The 22,069-nt window shown below is 38.7% G+C and overlaps 1 protein-coding gene across 1 annotated transcript in view; it reads left to right on the forward strand.

The window, feature by feature from the left end:
* LOC309511314 (uncharacterized protein) overlaps window positions 1–22,069 on the forward strand; it is an 85,701-nt gene that overhangs the window by 62,714 nt on the left and 918 nt on the right. The window contains exons 15-18 of the mRNA XM_082186419.1: window positions 15,337–15,510; window positions 15,826–15,999; window positions 16,111–17,560; window positions 19,690–19,863. Coding sequence (XP_082042545.1) covers window positions 15,337–15,510; window positions 15,826–15,999; window positions 16,111–17,380 — 1,618 coding nt within the window. The 3' untranslated portion in view covers window positions 17,381–17,560; window positions 19,690–19,863. The remainder of the gene's footprint in view (window positions 1–15,336; window positions 15,511–15,825; window positions 16,000–16,110; window positions 17,561–19,689; window positions 19,864–22,069) is intronic.

Here is a 22,069-nt window from a genome sequence, read left to right on the forward strand (position 1 = left end):
AGGCCTATAGGTAAGCCTTATAAAACTAACTTTCTGTCAGTGGCTATAGGCCGACTCTTCTTCCTCAGTTGTTGTTTTTTTACACGTAGCATATAAGTGATCATATTAGTGCCCCTGCTGTTGGCTGTTCATATTGCTTTATTAGACTTTTTTTTCTGCCGACGGCCCTCGGTTGGACGGCCGTTCTGGACTTTTCCAGAACGCACAGATTGTCAGTCCGTCCCTGCTAGAAAGTATGACATTATCCGTTTTTTGTACATATACATTAATGCAGGGCTATTAAATTAGTTTCATTCGCGGGCCGCATTATCAAATCGAAAAGTTGAGGTGGGCCGGTGGGTTGGTTTGGGGGTTTAGCTTATTTATTGAAACATAACAGTTTCAATAAATAAGTTAAAAGTAACCCTAAAAAAATGTGGTATTTACTTGGAAATGTGGTACCCAACAGTATGCAAATATATAAAACCATAATAAATAAAAAAACTTGATAATTTACAGCTGTATTTTCCTTGGAACAAATAAATTATTTATACAAACGTATAACTGTTGGTGAGAAATAATAATAATTTTATTTATAATTGTTATGCTTAAATGAAAATATTCTGACAGTGAGACTTGTTAACCACAGGCTACTCGTTCCCACTGTATAAAAAATGCCTAAACACAAGTTAAAAACTATATGCACCTTTACAAAAAAACTGACATAATTTCATAACAAGCATTAATTATATATTCCTCTACCCACCTAATAAAACTAATGCAATATAAATCACTATATTTACTATTATACTATATAATATTATAATATATATTTTTACTATATTTATTTATTACTACATAGTATTCAATATACATAAATATTGCACATTTCTGCCCAACCATGGTAAATTACTACAGTACATTCATGGTAAATGTTTGTAAGGGTGATTAGGGGATTTAAAGTCTTCTAATTTCGTTCATGCCACTGCTTTCCTCATCAGTCTTGGGAATGTTGAGGCTGTTTCATCCGATTTAATACTAATTAAATCATCGAGTGATTTGTGGTTTGTAACAGGTTTCTGTCGAACTGAAACGCTTCCCAGTGGTTGTCGCAACGCTGTTTAATATAGTGTCCGGGACCGGGAGTAAACGCAACTCCGTGCTGGGCCGTGTTGAAACAATTTGTGAAACAACTGAAAACATCGTTATTTGTTGTTATACTGTACTGAACGAGAAACCGCTTCAGATGATTCAGTGACGGAGCGGTCCGAATGAATCCGAATAGTTTTAGACCGTTATGCATGAAGCGCGTTTAGAATCGAACCAAAAGAATGTTTCATTCACGAATGATTGGTAGCCTATCGCTGGTTCAGTCGACATAAATTCGGGACACATATAATAACTGCTGAAATATTCGCACGTAAAACGTTTCTCAGGTCAATCGGAGCGAGTATCAAACTGAATTAGCCGCACCGCCAGGAAAAGAGGAGGTTGGTGCCGTCGGGCCGCATGGAGATGATTGGCGGGCCGCATTTGGCCCGCGGGCCGCCAATTGAATAGCCCTGCATTAATGTATAGGCCTACATTAAATAAGCTACCATTGTTCACAGTTTATGAACACCCGCCGTCCCGCGGTAGTTTGTGTGTATTGTTGCGCAGTGGCGTGCAAACTCGACTTGAAAACGAATGCCTTTGCCTGCCATAGACACAGTTAACCAGTTTAAACATGCTTGAAGAAACATACATTTGATTATATTTTGGAGAACAGTCAGAAGAAGATCCGTCGATGTACTTTTAATTATTTATTTATTTTTTGTGTTCAGATGTTCAGTAGCAGTCATGAGCGCGAGCACATGTGAAGAGTTTTTAACTCTGTCAATATGCTTTTGAATGCAACCCTGCAGATTCACTTTATTTCGACATTGTCTAATAATCCAAATGTAGTTGTATAAGTTACTATTATACAAACCAGAGGACAGGCAATGATTTTCGGGCTATACAGATGGCAGAAATAATCAGCCCGATCTCACGGGAAAACGTACAAATTCTACGAGGTGGCTTATTCGTACGTATTCATACGACCTGACTCGTACGAATTAGTACGATTTTTGCAAAATCGTACATATTTTACGAATTGGCCAATTCGTATGAATTCATACGAATGACCTACCCCTGACACCGCCCCTAAACCTACCCATCACGTGGGTTTAGACAAATCGTACAAATTCGTACGAGTGAGGTCGTACGAATTAGTACGAATTAGCCAACTTTTTATCATTCGAACGAATTCGTACGAATTGGTCGTGAGATAGCGTTGGAAATAATGCTTACGTCTCTCTTCTGTTTTTGTGAGATGGTCCTCACTGCAGAACATGAAATCCACGGGGAGGAGTCGGATCCAGATCCAACTCCTCCCACCTTACATACCTAAACCTACCCATCTCCACCCCCTGATCCCTAAACCTACCCATCTCCACCCCTTAATCCCTAAACCCACCCCTAAACCTACCAATCTCCACCCCTTATATCTGGATCCAACTCCGCCCCCCGGATCTTGTGTACTGCATTGAGGTGCTACTGGTTTTTGTTGCAAAGATAGCTAGGCCTACTTATGATAATAATAGTCATCTAAATAAACAAAATCTAAATAATATCATTTTATACATGACGACTTAAGATGCAAAAGCCTCTAAGTACCATCTGAAATTTTCTTCTAAAAGAGCATTTTTATCAAGCTTGTATGTTTATGTTCAGTTATTTCACTTAAATGGCAATGAAAAATAAATTCTGAACTTAAATATACGAGCTTGATAAAAAGCTTGTTTTAGAAGAAAATTTCAGATGGCACTTTGCATCATGAAGTCTTCATATATATATATATATATATATAGGCCTATATGATCCGAAGTAAGTTACTCGCTACTTGAGTAGTTTTTTCATTGGATACTTTTTTACTCTTACTCAAGTAACTATTAAGATTATTACTTTTACTTTGAGTAAATATTTCTATAAGTACTTGTACTTTTACTTGAGTACAGTTTTTGGATACTCTACCCACCTCTGAGCTGGACTATGACAGTATTTTCTTCTAGATCTGCTGTACAGCTGAAACAAACTTTGTTGCATTATTTTCCTGTTATCACTGTAAAGCTGCTTTGAAAACATCTGTATTGTAAAAAGCGCTATATAAATAAAGGTGACTTGACTTTTGTTTCTACAGAAGGGACATTTATACTGCAAACGCTCTACTACAGACATCTACATATATAATATTTATTTAAAGCCCATGTTGCAGGTTAACCACCACTGTCGATTAATGGGTACATAAATCACTCAAGATATGTATATCATTTTTAAAATGTCCCAAAAATGTCCTTAAAGACCAGTTTTTTACGTTTTTGGTATTAACGTTTTTTTTTACGCAATTCGGTGATGACGTCACGTTGGGGAGAAGTGGAGGAAAGGTAGCCTCAGCCTAGTATTATGGTGCGTTCAAGTGATCTCGTATAGATCGTATTTACGAGTTGAACGCAATTAAACGCCACCACAATGTCGTAAATACTTAATAATTAAATGCATGGTCCGAGGAGAATGAGTGGAGAGTTGGTGAAGTGTTCTGGTGAGTTGCTATCATTTAGCAACACAGCAATGAGCACTGGAGCTAGTCTAAGAGCAGCAGTGCACAATAACGACACTTTTTTTTCTTTTCATCTAGAAATAGAAGGCATCATGCAAGCTATATGGGTGTTTCTAAGCGTTTATCTCTTCCTCCGGTGAAAATGTCCGTCCCATGGAAACTGCGTTGGAAAGCTTGTGCTGTAGGGAAGTGAGTGTGTTTTGGTCGCTGGTCGAGGAGCTCACCCCGCGACCAGATGTGACGTGCCTCACTCAGCATCCAGAGTTTTTACATCCAGCACAAACAGTAGTTCACCATTGTCAATCTACCTAACGTTATATATTTCTATATATTTATCTATCTAGCTGCTAGCTATCTATGCTAACGTTATGCTATCTGGCTGTCTGCCTCTCTCTCTATACTAGCCTATCTATCTATTTATCTGTCTGTCTATCTATATCTATTTATTTATCTATAATCTGCGCTAACGTTATCTGAATACTCTCGTCTGCTACTCTCATAGTCACTCTCTATGCGGGCTTTGGTAAATTCTCTCCCCAACGTGACGTAATGGCATTGTGGGGGAAAGGAGAATCGTTGCAAACCGCTGTAAGATAGTACCTACTTTTTCGTATTATATTCCGCTTTGTGATACCCAACAACATAAAATACAATGGATAACAGTTTAAATGTTTATTACCAACAAGTAAATTGCACAAATTCGATGAAAAAAAAAAAACCTGCAACACGGCCTTTAATGATTTCATTTGAGTAATTCATCCCACCAAACATATTCAAATGCCTTTGATTATAGTAACATTCACAATTAAATCATCTATTGTCTTTTATTTTTTTTTTATTTAAAAGCAATGATACATTGCCACTTTTAATCTATTTTTTTAATTTGAATTCAAAATCTATGGACACCTTTCAGTAATAAAATGGTTAATCATATTTTCAGTTGCAGAATATACATTCTCATATGCTGTCTTTAATCTATTGCCAACTCCACATTAAATCTTCTATATGAATGATTAACTGTATTCTATTATAAGTCGATTCAGCAGTCAGAGATGAAACTCAGAGTCCAGCTGTGTGTCCATGAAGAGTGACCGTTCTGGACAAACCAGTGAAATCAACTGATCTGAGGTACAGCATTAATGTCTGGATGGAGAGATAGAAAGAACTAACTAGATCTTTCTATGTGAGGTTTATCTGTCAAATTAACTATATTAATGCTTGTCTCAATTCTGTTATCTCTGTTCTATTATATTACCAACTCACATTACTTTTACCTATTTAATTTGTGGTAATCTATTATTGTAATATTTTGTTCATGACTCTCTATTTAACTCTTTACCCGCCATTGATAGGAAAATTCCGGCTTTCCGTTGTAACACTTCAAAGACAAAATGAAACACAAAAAATAAGGGGGAACCACATCCAAGTATATTTGCCAAACAACAGTTCAAAACAAATGCATACCATTTTTTTTTTTTTAAATGAAAAATACAACCACACCAGAAATCAACAATAGGCCTACGCCACAGTCACCAAACAACAGCTCCAACGAGTCCTTTACTATCAACTTAGTCCATAAAATGTCCACACAGAAACACAAACTGATAATATGGGAATATAGATAATGTGGATGTAATGAATATAAGGAACCTGTAATCCAAAGATCAATCATTGCACAGTCTATGCACAAAAAAACATCAGCTCAATGTCAGTTCAGTCGCGACCACAGTCTCGTCATAGCGAATAACTCACTCAGACAAAAATGGTTGAAATAGTTGAAAAAAAGGGGGAATAAATATAATACACAAGGGTGATCCAAACGAAGAAGAGTTGATGCTGTTGTAAAGTCTGTGGTGAATGCATAGATTTCGGGTATCACCAAACAAACACAGTTGATGAAATATACGGCCTACAATGACTCATTTCACATTAAAAGACAACACAGTTGTGCCTGCTTCCATTTATTTGTGATTACAAGAATGCATAAAACAACTATATTCTACGATCTTTGTTCTTGTTCAGATGCTCAGGGCACTGTTTAGCCATAGAAACAGGTAGATGGAGTAGTATTCCAATGACAGATTCTGTAATTATTGTAATCTAACTATGAATACCTTTGTGACTGAAGACGAGAAGCATTTATTATATGACTTTTCTTTGTATGTAGATTGCGTAAGAAATATTTGGGTGATCTCACACTAGTTGGTGATGTTTGTATTGATGTGTCACAGGTCTGTGAGTCGAAGCATGCATGGAGATTGGCATCGTATATATCATGGAATGAAGAAAAATTGACAAAATATCATATTAATGATAAAATTGACATATTAATAATAATATGTTTATGTCACATTTCAGAGCATTTCTATTCATTTTCCACAAAATTATGCAATTATTGCGATATGAGGAGGTTTGAGCGATCTCTTCGTCTCACTATAATGTGTTCCCTTTTGAGGAAACTCGCGTTGCGTCGATGATGCTTTGGGAACGCCTCTGCGTGATCATGTCTGAAGCACGCATGTCAACTATTCTGATTTTGTTTTATGCTTTAAGTTGAACATTTTGTTAAGTGAATGTTGTATTTCAATAAATACTTAAGAATACCCTCTTGTTCTGTCATTATTTTGTGCCAATAGGTTTTGCTTAGTCTTATGTAACTTTATTACTCTGAGTTTGATTCACTTAAACCATTTAAGGCAATCGGTTTCCTCAAAACCGATTCCCTACAACTTACATACAAATCTTAACCAAGGAAAAGGTTCACAATAGAATGAGGAAAAGAGAAAAGAACTAGACCGTGCCAAATCAAAGAAAGAAACAAAACAACTATATATAAACAAAATCAATTTCTAATCTAACTAAAATCAACATTCACCAAAAACCCAAAATTGAAACAAAAGAAAAGATCTTCAGCGTCGGAGACGCCCTAAATAAACTCTTACTACAAACCAGAAAATACAAAGAATCTCATGTGTCGCTAAACTAGTGTTTACACACAATTGAGTTACCGTAACTTATCGGGCACCTTTTTGGCTTTTAACAACATCTGTGATGAAAGGAAAGATTCTCAAAACTTTTAAAGCAGGAAAGGTTATTTATTAAGTTACACATTTAAATATACATAACAGTACGACTGTAAAGTCCACCAGACATTGTGCTGCTTCTACATTTTTAAGATAAATAGTACAAAAAGTAACAAAACTACAATATTACCAAATTCCATTTCAAAATACATCATTAAAAAATATTAATGTATCCAAAAATGGTTATGACATTTATAAAGCAACTAGTTCCTGTAAAAATGCAGTGTTTTTTTTTTTTTTTTTTTTAAATACACATTGTTTTAATCAGGTACTCAAAAATGTTGTTTGCAGGATATGCAGTGGCACAATGGCGCCCTCTTCTTTGCGGAGCCATTGTGCCAAAATTATTAAAGATTTTCTTTTATTAAAACATTATAAATAGTCAAAAGCTTATTTGTTAAGAAAATAAGCTGTTATCCTTTTTTAAATGACCTCAAAATTGTATCTTATTAAATCAAGTGATGGAGATGGACAAGGCAACAATGCTAAACAACATGTACAGCGGGGGAAATAAGTATTGAACACGTCACCATTTGTCTCAGTAAATATATTTCCAAAGGTGCTATTGACATGAAATTTTCACCAGATGTTGATAACAACCCAAGGAATCCATACATACAAAGAAACCAAAACAAATAAGTTCAGATATTAAGTTATGTGTAATAATGTGAAATGACACAGGGAAAAAGTACTGAACACATGAAGAAAGGAAGGTGCAAAAAGGCATGGAAAACCAAGACAACAGCTTAAAACTATTTGTAATTAAAAAGCAATCCAGCCCCCTGTCCGTGCAAATTAATAACTGCTGGTTCAGTCCCAACGGATGGTCTACAAAAAGGTCTCATTGCCAAGGTGTCACACAAGACACATCTCATGATGGGTAAAAGCAAAGAGCTGTCTCAAGACCTTCGCAACCTAATTGTTCCAACATATAATGATGGCATTGGTTATAGGCGCCATTCTAAGCTTCTGAATGGTCCAGTGAGCACTTTTGGGGCCATAATACGGAAGTGGAAAGACAATCATTTCACCATAAATTTGCCTCGACCAGTGCTCCTCGCAAGATTTCTGACAGAGGAGTGAAAAGAATAATCAGAAGAGTTGTCCAAGAGCCAACACCAAGGTGTATGGTGTTTTTAGGGTAATGTGCACTGCCATTTCTCCTCCAAATATGGTGTGTATTATGGCATCCAAACAGTTCAATTTTGCTCTCATGTGACCACACTAAATTCTCCCAGTATTTTGCTTTTTTTTCTTACTGGCTTTTCCAAATGTTGTGCAGCAAACTTTAAACGAGCTTCAACATGCTTTTTTTTTCAGTAATGGAGTCTTGCGTGGTGAGCGTGCATACAGGCCATGGCGGTGGAGTGCATTACAAACAAATTTATTCTTATAATAGTTGCAGAGGTTTAACAGCAAGCTGAAAGACCAGCCAGGAGAGCATTAGAATAGTCCAGTCTGGATAGAACAAGCGCTTGGACAAGGAGTTGTGTGTGTGTGTGTGTGTGTGTGTGTGTGTGTGTATATATATATATATATATATATATATATATATTGCCATGAGTTCTGCAAACATAAATCCATCATTATAAATGAAAAGGGCTCTAGGATGTAAAGACATCTGTCCTTTTTTGCTATGAGTCTGGATTACTGTTTTTTGTAACACATTTCTGACATTAGGAGTTTTTATATCGCTTTTTTCAAGTAATTTCTCAGGTTTAAAACACAAAGTCTGAAGCACAATTGGAATTATCAGTATTGTAAAAAAAATAGGATGAAATTAGAAGAACTATCTTGCTTATTGTACTTGCTCACATTATCTAACTGCAATAGAGTCTAACTATCTATTGTCCTACGATAGCTAAACATTAACTATAACTTCCTTCATAAAATACCACTACTGGCTTGATTACAGAGAGGTCAACTAATACTTTAAAATGTAAAATATATATGTATATATATATATATATATATATATATATATATATATATATATATATATATATATATATATTTAATTCAGTCATTTCATCAACTTACTAGCAAGTGTGCTTGAGAAATACTGAGATGAATGGGGTTCAATGCTGGAACGCGTTACTTTCGCATTCCTCAATTCCAATAGAAGTCTATTGGAGTGTAACTCTGTTCTTCAGGCTCAATGTGAACTTTGAACTGGAACTTTGGCAGAGACTGATGACGTTTCACAAGTAAAAAAAAAAAAAAAGTGTTGAGAAACGGCTGAGGTGTTTAGTAACCTTTCCGGTGAATCTGCTGATTCTGATGATACCAGTTCTGAACATTCATTTACATGATTGCAAATCAAATTAAACCAGAAGTAAAATGTTGATAATGTCTAATAATTACTGATTATAAATCATGAATCTGATTTAGTATCCATAAACACCCTGAAGAAAATGTCAAATGAAATGTATTGTATTTGAGTGTGTGTGAATGAGTGTTTCTGATCTCTTACCCGAGCAGCTCCATGAAGACTGAATGAATCATGGATGACACACACACATTCAGACATGGAGATTCTTCTCCAGGATTCAGGTACTTCAATCTTCATATGATCTTAATGTTATAGAAGACTCATTTTCTGCACATAACAGGGTGTTGTGTGTGTTTGCCAGGGTTGGTATAGTGATCTGTTGTCTCTATCATATTCTGGTGCCGGGATATACAGTAGTTGGAGCCACTCAGGGTCTTTAAACACTGTCCAAAGACACACAGATACAGTAGACAGCTAGATGATATATGACATTATCCTCGGACAGTCTCATCACTCTTCAACACACTGTCTTAATAGACAACCTTCTCATGTGGGATTTATTTTCATGCTAAATCAACCAAGTTCATTCTTGTCTCTATTCTGTTATCTCTGTTCTATTAAAGTCAGTTTAAGGGTGACAGATCAATCTCACCGGAGTCCAGCTGTGTGTCCATGAAGAGTGACGCGTCTATGAGAGAGCCAATAGCATTTAAAGGAAAACACACATCAACTGATCTGAGGTACAACATTTTTGTTTAGACAGACAAAGAGACCACAGACACACACAAATAATGCATGTATGGCATAATTTGTGAAATATCCATTTATTATCAAAACTCACACTATTATAAAGTGCTGCAATAGCAGGAGTCGAGCACAGGATCAGGTCTCCTCTCACAGCTGATCCAGAGCTTCAGTCCTGATGTTTGATGGACATACAGAGAACTTTGAAAAGCGCTGAGCTTGGTTAAGTAACTGTATCTGTAATTAGTTACTTTCCGCCTCTAGATATAGTTATTACCCTGAGGGTCTCGTCTCACACAGGGTCTTTATACACTTTCCTATTAAAAGAGCACACATCTATGTCAATAAACAGGTGAAATGATCATTGTACACTGTAATCACTCTTCGACATTTTCTCAAGCTTTTCTGCATCTGGATGTAAAAAAATTAATAAAATAATGATAATCCCAAAATAAACTCTTGTCTGTTTTCTATTGAAGCCAAAGTTGCAGACAGAAATCAAACCCACCCGAGTCCAGCTGTGTGTCCATGAAGAGTGAAGCATCTATGAGAGAGCCAATATCATTTAAAGGAAAACACACATCAGCTGATCTGAGGTACAACATTTTTGTCTAGAGAGACTAGATCAGTTCTTCCCAGATTTTCTCTGGAGCCCCGAACACAACCACGACACATTTTCTTATGTCTCCCTCAAATAAAATAAAACACCTGTTTCAGCTCATCAGCTCATTAGTAGAGACTGCAAGACCTGAATAGACAGATGGATGGATAAAGGTAGATAAACCTCATATAGAGACCAATCTATCCATGTAAAATGAACTGTATATATTCTTGTCTGTATTCTGTTGAAGTGGATTCCCCCAGCAGAGATCACAGGCTCCAGAGTCCAGCTGTGTGTCCATGAAGAGCGACCGGTTTATGGACAACATGACATTTAAGAGAAGACAAAAATCAACTCAAATGAGGTACAACATTTCTGTCTAGACAGACTCATCCTGATAGTAACTCACTGTACCCAGACTATCCATTATTAATAACAGATAAAGTAAATAGTAACTAGCAACACTTTTAACTTAACTTTTAACTTTTAAGTTAACATCTTGTTTATTGAAGTATTGTTAAAATTGCTATAACACTCATGCAGTCTTGCTGTTGGTCTGAATATCAGCATGAAATATAGATTTCTGATGCATTGCATTCTTCATTTGAACAATCTGAAGATAAATTTCCAAGATTGACCTTTTAATCTATTATTTTTTCAGTTGATTAGAGAATAAAACTTTACTAAAAGTTCAGTAATCGCAGTATGTTACTTTTCTTACTTTTTATAAAACAGGGTGTACGCTTTCAAATTCATTCAATTTAATCACAAATTACAAATACTGTCACGCTGGTTGATGAAGCAGACAGACGAAGCTCGATTCCTAACGATAACAAAGATAATGTACACATGCAACAGTGTGTTTTATCATAGACACGAACAATAACCGACCAAGGACAGAACTGAACGGGAGAATATATACACAGGGTAAACGAGGGAACTACTGTAACTAGACACAGGTGGATGAAGGTTAACTAATCAGGGACTAACAAGAACAGATGCAGACAAGACTGAACATAATTGTGACAAATACGTTTTGCCCCTCTTTAATGTGGCATGACAGATTATTTATCAGATGCTTTATCAACCCTTCTTTTAAACGGCAGCAAGAACAATATCATATCTTTATTGATAGCTATAGCATGAAATAAACATGAATGAACCATGAACACAAGAATATATGTTGAAATATACGGTACAACTTACTGAAATGTGTTTCAACCATGGAGAGATAAAATAGCTTGTGAATCAAGTAACATTACATTTAAATGCACAATATGTAACTTTTTTTGCTTTAAAATTAGCAAAAATCACTATATATATGTTATATATATTTTTTTTTTTGTGTACTTACATTATCCCGACTGTTTCCAACAACTTTCAAACCAGGAGAAATTTTAATTTAATTTTTAGACACGGCACGTTTCCTTATTTCCGTTTTGTCGCAGTCAATGGCGTCATATCCGCGTTGTCCCTGGTTTCCGCCTATGGTTTCCGCTCGTGCTGCCATGGTAACCAGAGCTATGAGCAGAGCCCTCTGATTAACCAAAGCGACAGACGTGGACAACTGTGGAGTTCACAATATCTATTTGCACGCTGTTGTTGTTTCGTTCAAACATTACGGACCATGGCAAGCAGACTTTGGATAAAAAGGGAGAACTAAAACGAGAATCAATATCAGCGCGGTGTTTTCGAGATGCCTAGAGCTCTCATAGACAGTATATAAACGAGAGCTCCACGTCCGAGACTTCGACCGCTTCTACATGTACTTTATTAAACAGGTGAGCACATTTACATAAAACTAATCAATGTTTATAGTTCAACAATGATAAAATGTTAGAATATGATCTGTATGTTATTCTAATGTTGATCTAGCTTACTGCTAGTCTCATACAAACAAACTAACATGTAACTTTCAACACATTCAAATGCAGTTTAGAGTGATAGTGTAGGCTAATGTTAGACCAGGTGAAACAGCGCTGCGTTACCTCACAAGTTTAATTTGTCTAATAAACTGACCTGTGAGTAGTAATTCTGCACTTGCGTGTAGTTCGGTAGAATGAGATGTCCATTCCTTTTATATCCGTGGGACTCGCGTCGCGTGTGGAGCTGATATCTGTCTCTTAGCAATCCCGAACTGCTTCATATCACAGTCATGATAAAAGCATCGATGTATTCAGTCAACCATAAACATTATTAGATCGGTCGGCTTGACGTTGACGACAACATCCATAATTCTTAGCATGTGTTGCGTCATCAAATTACGCCTTTGTTATTGTAAATAGGTTAGCGACCCCTAGTGGAAAAAAAAATTCCATACTGTAGCTTTAACTCAGAAAATGTATACAATGGTCATACAGTAGTTCATTAGTAAGCTAGAAAGAACACTAGAAAGTTATGTGCTTAAACTATTAGGGATGTACTCATTATTTAATGTCTAAATCTGTTTCAATTATATTGTTAATTAAAATATGTTAACCAATTGCAAATAATTAGAAAAATTAGAAACTCAAACTAAAATGTGGTTGCGTCAAAGTGTGAAAATTATGAGTCAGGTCACATTTCCTTTTCTATTAAAAAAAGAGTTGATTATTTTTACCATCAGTATTTCAAAAACTTTCAGAGCCTCTCAACTCTTTCAGGAAGTTCAGGAGCTGCAGGTGATGGGAGTTCATTAAAACGGCCTTCAGATTTTCAGATTCAATTGAATATTGATTTACTGAATTCAGTAATTTGGACATTGTTGCTCATTTTTACCTTTAATATTATAGTAATGATCCAAGTGAAGCAGGTCCACTGTATAGTTTACTGCATTAGATGAGATGTTTTTTCCCTACAAAATGTACATGTATCTCAAATATTTCCAGATTTATTTTAATTGAGAAGAGAATCAAATAATGAAATTTATATCAATATCCAATAACTAGAGACTGCAAACGGCCCAAATAACAGTTTTACTGATATATAGACCAACAGCACTGTTGCTTGTGTGATATTGTCTAATTATTTAATTAGAGAGTGTTGTTATTTTACTAAAACTTATCTCTTTATGTTTTAATCTGTCAATCTTTCACTGGTCCAAAGCAGATTCAAATCAGATCTACTGAAGAAGTTTCAGTGTCTGTATGAAGGAACAGCAAAGCAAGGAAACCCAACACTCCTGAATGAGATCTACACAGAGCTCTACATCACAGAGAGTGAAAGTGGAGAGATCAATAATGAGCATGAGGTGAGACAGATTGAGACACAATCCAGGAGAGCAGAAACAGAGGACACACCGATCAAATGCAAGGACATCTTTAGACCTTTACCTGGACAAGACAAACCCATCAGAACTGTGCTGACAAAGGGAGTCGCTGGCATTGGGAAAACAGTCTCTGTGCAGAAGTTCATTGTGGACTGGGCTGAAGGGAAAGAGAATCAGGACATCCAGCTCATATTTCCACTTCCTTTCAGAGAGATCAACTTGAAGAAGGACAAAACACTCAGTCTTTCAGATCTTCTTCATGTCTTTTTCCCGGAAACTAAAGAAGTGGAAATATCCAGTGATGAATATAAAGTGTCATTCATCTTTGATGGTCTGGATGAGTGTCGTCTGTCTCTGAACTTTAAGAGCGAAGTGAAACTGTGTGATATATCTGAATCAGCCTCAGTGGACGAGCTGCTGATGAACCTCATTGAGGGGAATCTGCTTCCCTCTGCTCTCATCTGGATCACCTCCAGACCAGCAGCAGCGGATCTCGTCCCCTCTGAGTGTGTCCATCGAGTGACTGAGGTACGAGGCTTCAATGAGCCACAGAAGGAGGAATACTTCAGGAAGAGAAACAGTGATCAGAGTCTGGCCAATACAATCATCTCACACCTGAAGTCCTCGAGGAGCCTCCACATCATGTGCCACATCCCAGTGTTCTTTTGGATCTCAGCCACTGTTCTAGAGGAGATGTTGAGTGAAGCAGAGAGAGGAGAGATTCCCAAGACTCTCACTCAGATGTACACACACTTCCTGATCATTCAGACCAACATCAAACATGAGAAGGACTATGAGAAGAGAGTGAAAGATGAAGACATGATTGTCAAACTGGGGAAACTGGCTTTCCAGCAGCTAGTGAAAGGCAACCTGATCTTCTATGAGGAAAACCTGAGCGAGTGTGGCATTGATGTGACAGAAGCATCAGTGTACTCAGGATTGTGCACTCAGATCTTCAGAGAGGAGTTGGGCTTGTATCAGGGTAAAGTCTTCTGCTTTGTTCATCTGAGCATCCAGGAACATCTAGCAGCTCTATATGCACACATTCACTTTACATTTAAGAACAGAAATGTGTCTGACAAAACCAAACAAGGTTTATTTTCTAAAATCTTAAACCAGAAGAAATATCACTCATTATCTGAGCTGCATCAGAGAGCTGTGGATGAGGCTTTACAGAGTAAGAATGGACATCTGGACCTTTTCCTGCGTTTCCTCCTGGGTCTCTCATTGAAGTCCAATCAGACTCTCTTACGAGAACTACTGACACAGACTGGAAGCTGCTCCTACAACAAAGAGGAAACCGTTCAGTACATCAAACAGAAGATCGGGGAGAATCGCTCTCCAGAGAGATCCATCAATCTGTTCCACTGTCTGAATGAAATGGGTGATGATTCTCTGATGCAGGAGATCCAAGATTATCTGAAATCTGGAGAAATAGGAAAAATCAAACTCTCCTCTTCACAGTGGTCAGCTCTGGCTTATGTGTTGCTGACATCAGAGCAGAAGATGGATGTTTTTGATCTAAAAAAGTTTATTGGAGTACGAAATAGAGCAGATGAAGTTCTTCAGAAGCTGCTGCCTGTGGTTAAAGAATCCAGATCAGTTCACTAAGTCACTCTGACAACAATTATTACACTGATAAAACATGATCATATTTATGAGTTTAGCATGTGCTTTGTACCTAAGGAATACTGTAAAAGGAGAAATTCATAATATCATTTATATCAGTGTTTCCTGAACTGAGAGACTGAAGAGAGTCATTGTTCTCTACAGGTTGTGGGAGTGTGTTGTTACAGATGAAGGTTATGCTGCTCTGACTTCAGCTCTGAGATCAAACCCCTCACACCTGAGAGAACTGAATCTGTCTGGAAATAAAGTAGGAGATTCTGGAGTCAAGCTGCTCTCTGATCTACTGCAGGATCCTCACTGTAAACTGGAGATACTTGAGTACGATTTTATAGAATTCTCAAGGTTGTCTGTTTTTCTCCTGTGGTGAATAATCAATGATATTCAAAAATAATATATACAAAAAGGTTTACCATCAAGTAACTGAAAAGGATGTTTAATCTTCAGTGGATTATTTCCAAAGCTTCTGAGGTTATTTTACTTTTGATAGTTTTACAAGTCAAAAACATGATTGGATGTCATGAAGAGGTGACAACTGCTTTCATATATAAATCTGTTGAGGAGAAATTCATATCATATCATTTATATCAGTGTTTCCTGAACTGAGAGACTGAAGAGTGTCATTGTTCTCTACAGGTTGAGGTATTGTGGTGTTACAGATGAAGGTTGTGCTGCTCTGAGATCAGCTCTGAGATCAAACCCCTCACACCTGAGACAACTGGATCTGACTAGAAATAAAGTAGGAGATTCTGGAGTCAAGCAGCTTTCTGATCTACTGCAGGATCCTCACTGTAAACTGGAGATACTGAGGTAAGATTGTATAAAATGTCTCATATGGTAAAAAATGATTGTGTTGCAGATCTGCCAGACTCTCACTCCAGCCAATCACAGCGCACTCCCTCACCTGAGTTCTAATCACAGGAACAGGCACCAGCACCGGCTCAGGAACCGGCACCGGCTCAGGAACAGACACCGGCTCAGGAACAGACACCGGCTCAGGAACAGACACCAGCTCAGGAACAGACACCAGCTCAGGAACAGACACCAGCTCAGGCACAGGAACAGACACTGGCTCAGGCACAGGAACAGACACCGGCTCAGACAAAGGAACAGACACCTGCTCAGGCACAGGAACAGACACCGGCTCGGCGACGGCCATTTTGTCCAGAGACACAGGCTCGGCGGCGGCCATCTTGTCTGGAGACACAGGCTCGGCGGCAACCATCTTGTCCGGAGACTCTGGATCGGCGGTGGCCATCTTGTCCGGAGTCACAGGCTCGGCGGCGGCCATCTTGTCCGGAGACTCTGGATCGGCAGACGTGACGTGAACAGTCTCTGGATCGGCAGACATGACGTGAGCAGTCCCTGGATCGGCAGACGTGACGTGAGCAGTCTCTGGATCGGCAGACGTGACTTGAGCAGTCTCTGGATCGGCAGACGTGACGTGAGCAGTCTCTGGGTCGGCAGACGTGACGTGAACAGTCTCTGGATCGGCAGACCTGACGTGAACAGTCTCTGGATCGGCACACGTGACGTGAACATTCTCTGGATCCGCAGACGTGACGTGAACAGTCTCTGGATCCGCAGACGTGACATGAACAGTCTCTGGATCGTCAGACGTGACGTGAACAGTTTCTGGATCGTCAGACGTGACTTGAACAGTTTCTGGATCGTCAGACGTGACGTGAACAGTCTCTGGATCCGCAGACGTGACATGAACAGTCTCTGGATCGTCAGACGTGACTTGAACAGTTTCTGGATCGTCAGACGTGACATGAACAGTCTCTGGATCGTCAGACGTGACTTGAACAGTTTCTGGATCGTCAGACGTGACGTGAACAGTCTCTGGATCGTCAGACGTGACTTGAACAGTTTCTGGATCGTCAGACGTGACGTGAACAGTTTCTGGATCGTCAGACGTGATGTGAACAGTCTTCCTCCTCCTCCGCCGTTTTTGATGGCGAGTTGCAGGCTCCGGGCTGGACAGGACCAGCGGCGAAGGGAGCTCTGGGCTGGGCATCACCGGCCCAGAGTCGAAGAGAGACCAAAGCGGAGAGTGGTGCCGGGGCTCACATCTAGAACCTCCTCTCCTGCGGTTCCAAATCACCTGGCCAGACGGGTTCCCTCAAAAGATTGTCCTTGCCTGATGGAAGGGCGCTCAGGGGAATTGACCATGGTCTCCTCAGTCTGACGGGCCCACAACGCAAAACACTGAAAAATTTTCATACGAGGCGGAACCTCTCCAGCTTGCGAATTCCCCCTCTGCTGCCTCCTCTCCCTCTCGGTGGTTGGGGAAGAGCCAAGAAAACCCATACCGCTAGATCTATACATGTGACGGAGTCCTTCTGTCACGATACCACACACAGGAAAGGTAAATCCAATTGCAGTATTTTAATAGGTAATCCGTATTCGTTAGTGATGTTACGTATGACACTGAAGCTTCAATGCGCGTATCACACAAGCGACACGATTTCTAGTGAAGCCCGGTATCGGGGTGTGTATTGGTTTACTAGAGTCACGTGATCGGCGACAAAGGAAGCCTCACTTTCTGTCCAATCACGTGCGCGTTTCGCTTTGGGTGTCAGAAGGCTCAAACTCCAGATCGTATTTAACGAGTCATTGTTGCCTCAGTCTGGTTGATGGGTTTGTGAGGAGAGTGCTGTACTTTGAAAGTTAATCAATATATTACATTTAAATAACCAAAATTTATTTTTCACTACTTAGGCTATTATTTGTTGTTGTTGTTGTTACAAAGACAAACATACAGAGAGCTGAAGATCCACTTGAATACTGGAGAATGCAGAAAAAAAGTCTACCCCCACCTATATTGGCATTACAGTTTATTTGTACCCCAGCCTCCTCTGTACCATGTGAAGTGCTGTCTAAAGAGGAGAAATATACTCAGCCCCAACACTGTGAAACAACTTTTATTTCTTAATAAAAATAATTTAAAAAAATTATCACCTTTTTGTTATTCCTACAGTTACATAAGCACTATCAGTAACAAGTGTCATAAGCACATTTAATAACAGATGATCCTATTAGACAATGTCCTTATTCATTATGTGTGTGTGTGTGTGTGTGTGTGTGCGTGTGGAGAGAGAGAGAGAGAGAGAGAGAGAGAGAGAGAGAGTAGGCCTACATTAAATCTTATTGAATCATATAAGCTTATATTATATTTTATTGTCACACTTTAATGGTAAAATTAATTTATTTCATGAACAAATCAAACACAAGCATGTAAGGTCTTTTATTTGTACACATAACATTGAAACTATGGAGTGTGTTGTGGTTGCTACATCTGCCAGAGCTTCTAACACAGGCTTCTGGCTGCTTTAATTTAAATAATCACCAGATGGCGCTGTTCTCGACACTCTCGAAGCTTTGAATCTTTTCCCAGAACAGTCAGGGGAAAGCCTCAGTGATTCACGAGGCTTCATTTCCCCATCCCTAGTATTCGTAAAACCAGTCCAGGCAGGGGTCAAAATCCATATAAGCAATCTATACATGGGAAACAAAACAAGGACAGGCAAGAAAAGAGACCTCCAAAGCGGTGTGACATTAAACAAGGACTCCGTGACAAACACTGAAACTATCAGGGTGTATATATATATACAGAAGCTAACAAGGTGACGGGAAACAGCTGTGTGCAATGATCAATGAGTGACAGAACAGGATGATGGGAAATGTAGTTATGAGTGAAGGACACCATGGGGAAAGAGGACCTCTAGTGGTTACACAGGGAAACACAAACCAGACACTGTGACAACTATTCACTGCCAGCATCCCGTTCTCCAAAGTATCATTGCACTTTCCACTTTCCTGCTTTCAGTTCATCCGCTCAGTTGTTGTCTCAATAAACCCCCTATTAACTTCAATCTCCTTCTCTTGAGTCTGCTTCCTTAACAGATTGCCATACAAAACATCTACTGTGAAATTACTAATGGGAATGTTGCTTTTTTTTCGATTCTTTCCAATGTGTCTGACATCATTTTACAATATCAATGATTAAACATGACTGGATTATATTAAGATGTGACAACCGTGTTCATATACAGATATGTTGATGATTTTTGGTACTTGCATTAAAAAATTATATTTGGTTACACTTTATTTTAAGGTGTCATTGTTACAGTGTAATTATATATTTAAGTACTGAGTAATATTAAGCAATTACATGTACTTAGTATAGGATAAGGGTAGGATTAGGATTTGGTTGAGGGTTAGTTACGTGTAATTATGCATAATTTACCTGTTATTACGATGGTAAGTTCATGTAACATATGTAACAAGGACACTGTTAAATAAAGTGTTATTGAATATTCTTGCAATTTTTACCAAATGGAGACTAACCCGCTCAAGCAGTTTGTAGAAGCGGGTCTGAACCTTAGACTGGACCTGTTAATGGTACCATGGATTAAGTCTCTGATTGTGAAGTTCTGCTTATCTGTGCTGTAGATCCTGAACTGAGAGACTGAAGAGTGTCATTGTTCTCTACAGGTTGTGGGATTGTGGTGTTACAGATGAAGGTTGTGCTGCTCTGACTTCAGCTCTGAGATCAAACCCCTCACACCTGAGAGAACTGAGTCTGTCTGAGAAAAAAATAGGAGATTCTGGAGTCAAGCAGCTTTCTGATCTACTGCAGGATCCTCACTGTAAACTGGAGAAACTGAGGTAAGATTTGATAAAAGTCTCAACGTCGTCTGTTTTTCTCCTGTGGTGAATAATCAATGATATACAAAAAAAAATTAAAAATAAAAAAAAATATATATATATATATACACAAAAAAGTTTACCATCAAGTAACTGAAAAGGATGTTTAATCTTCATTATATTCATGTGTCATTGTTCTCTATAGATTGTTGGATTGTGGTGTTACAGATGAAGGTTGTGCTGCTCTGACTTCAGCTCTGAGATCAAACCCCTCACACCTGAGAGAACTGAGTCTGACTAGAAATAAAGTAGGAGATTCTGGAGTCGAGCAGCTTTCTGATCTACTGCATGATCCTCACTGTAAACTGGAGATACTGAGGTACGATTGTATAAAACGTCTCATATGGTAAATAATGATTGTGTTGCAGATCTGCCAGGCTCTCACTCCAGCCAATCACAGTGCACTCCCTCACCTGAGTTCTAATCACACACACCTACACCTCCTCATCACCCTCATCACTGACACTATTTAGACACAACGTGTGTCCAAATTCGCATACTATCCGTCCTAAATAGTATTCGAATATAGAATTAGTACGTCCCAAATCGTAGTATGTTGAAATGAATGTTCCAAAGATACCCGGATGGTCTACTATTTCCTGTCAGAATCCGAAGTGTAGATCGATGCGCACTCACGGCTAATATTGCCCACAACCCATCGCGTGTTGGAGGAGGATTCGGTTAGAACTACAAACGAGTGAAAAGTGTTAAAAAACTACAGACATGGAGGACCTGCAAGTCCAGCGGTTATGTAGAGGGGTTTAGATAAAGGGGTTTGAGTGATTAATTATCAGTATCTTACCTGACAAAATATATATATATATATATATATATATATATATATATATATATATATATATTCAATGTTGTTTACATTATATTGCATCTGCAGCAGCATTGTGAACTTTTGTAAAGATACGTTTCGCCTTTAACCTTTAAATGCATAATTATATTCAAATTGCAAACACATGAGGAGAGTCTCCGCATGAAAGACCCACGACTGGCAGACGAACGTGTAACTGCATTTCTCTCCGAAACGGTAGGAAATTAAATTGGATTGAATGGAGGATTTTAACTGTGACAAGATGATTCACAGAGCAGTTTACGGTGACAGGATGCACGCGACAGATCTGTCCGTTAAGATGATGAAGTAGTATGTCCCAAAGCTTGCCTAGTGCCTACTCTTTTGCTACACACTCAAAAGTATGTACTTTTTCTTCACAAAAAGAGTCCATACTTTTAGGGTGTAATATAAGTAGGCGAATTGGAACGCAGCAATACACTTCACTACAGTTCATTGTCTGGTCTTGTTTGTATGAATAGGACTACTAACCCTGTCTTAGGCCCCGCTTACACGAAGGGAAGACACAGATATTTCCCTGCAGTTTTGCCTCTCATTTGCATGAAAACCCTGTTTTTATCACAGAAAACTATTATTTCTAAAAACTCCGGCCAAAGTGGAGATTTCTGATAACGCCGGTGTCAACTGGGAGAAACGGGGTTTTAGGTTCTCAAACGTCACATTATGCGCCAGAAAATGCTTAACGTCATGTGAGCGCCCTATGAAAGGAACAGGAAGTCGCTCGTGTTATTCGTTGTTGTCGAGTCTGAGGATTCTGATTGGCTTGCATGGCTTTGTCCTTCTCTCTACACTGCCGCCCATAGGTTTGGAATAGTTATGATGGCGCTCGACGCGTATTTATGCGGGTTGATGTAAATGACAACTCTTTTGAAAACCATGACGTGTGCACAATGCTATTATTGAAAACGGAGGGAGAGAGGAGGGGGGGGGGGGGGGGGGGGGTATTTTCTCTAAATAATCGGCTATGTGTAAATGTGGCCTTAGCGACTACTACCTGATATCTCCAGCGACCCTTCTCCAGTCTCGTCTCCATTCTCCTCTGTCTCCAAGTCTAGTGTTCAGAGTTCCAGCCTTCACTGCATCATCTACCAGTCATCACACCCGTCAGAAGAAACATACTATTCACTGCCAGCATCCCGCTCTCCAAAGTATCATTGCACTTTCCACTTACCTGTTTTCAGTTCATCCGCTCAGTTGTTGTCTCAAACTCCCTATTAACTTCAATCTCCTTCTCTTGAGTATGCTTCCGTAACAGATTGCCATACAAAAAATCTACTGTGAAATTACTAATGGGAATGTTGCTTT

This window comes from Leuciscus leuciscus, assembly GCF_965113295.1.
Source record: "Leuciscus leuciscus genome assembly, chromosome: 12".
Classification (NCBI taxonomy): domain Eukaryota; kingdom Metazoa; phylum Chordata; class Actinopteri; order Cypriniformes; family Leuciscidae; genus Leuciscus; species Leuciscus leuciscus.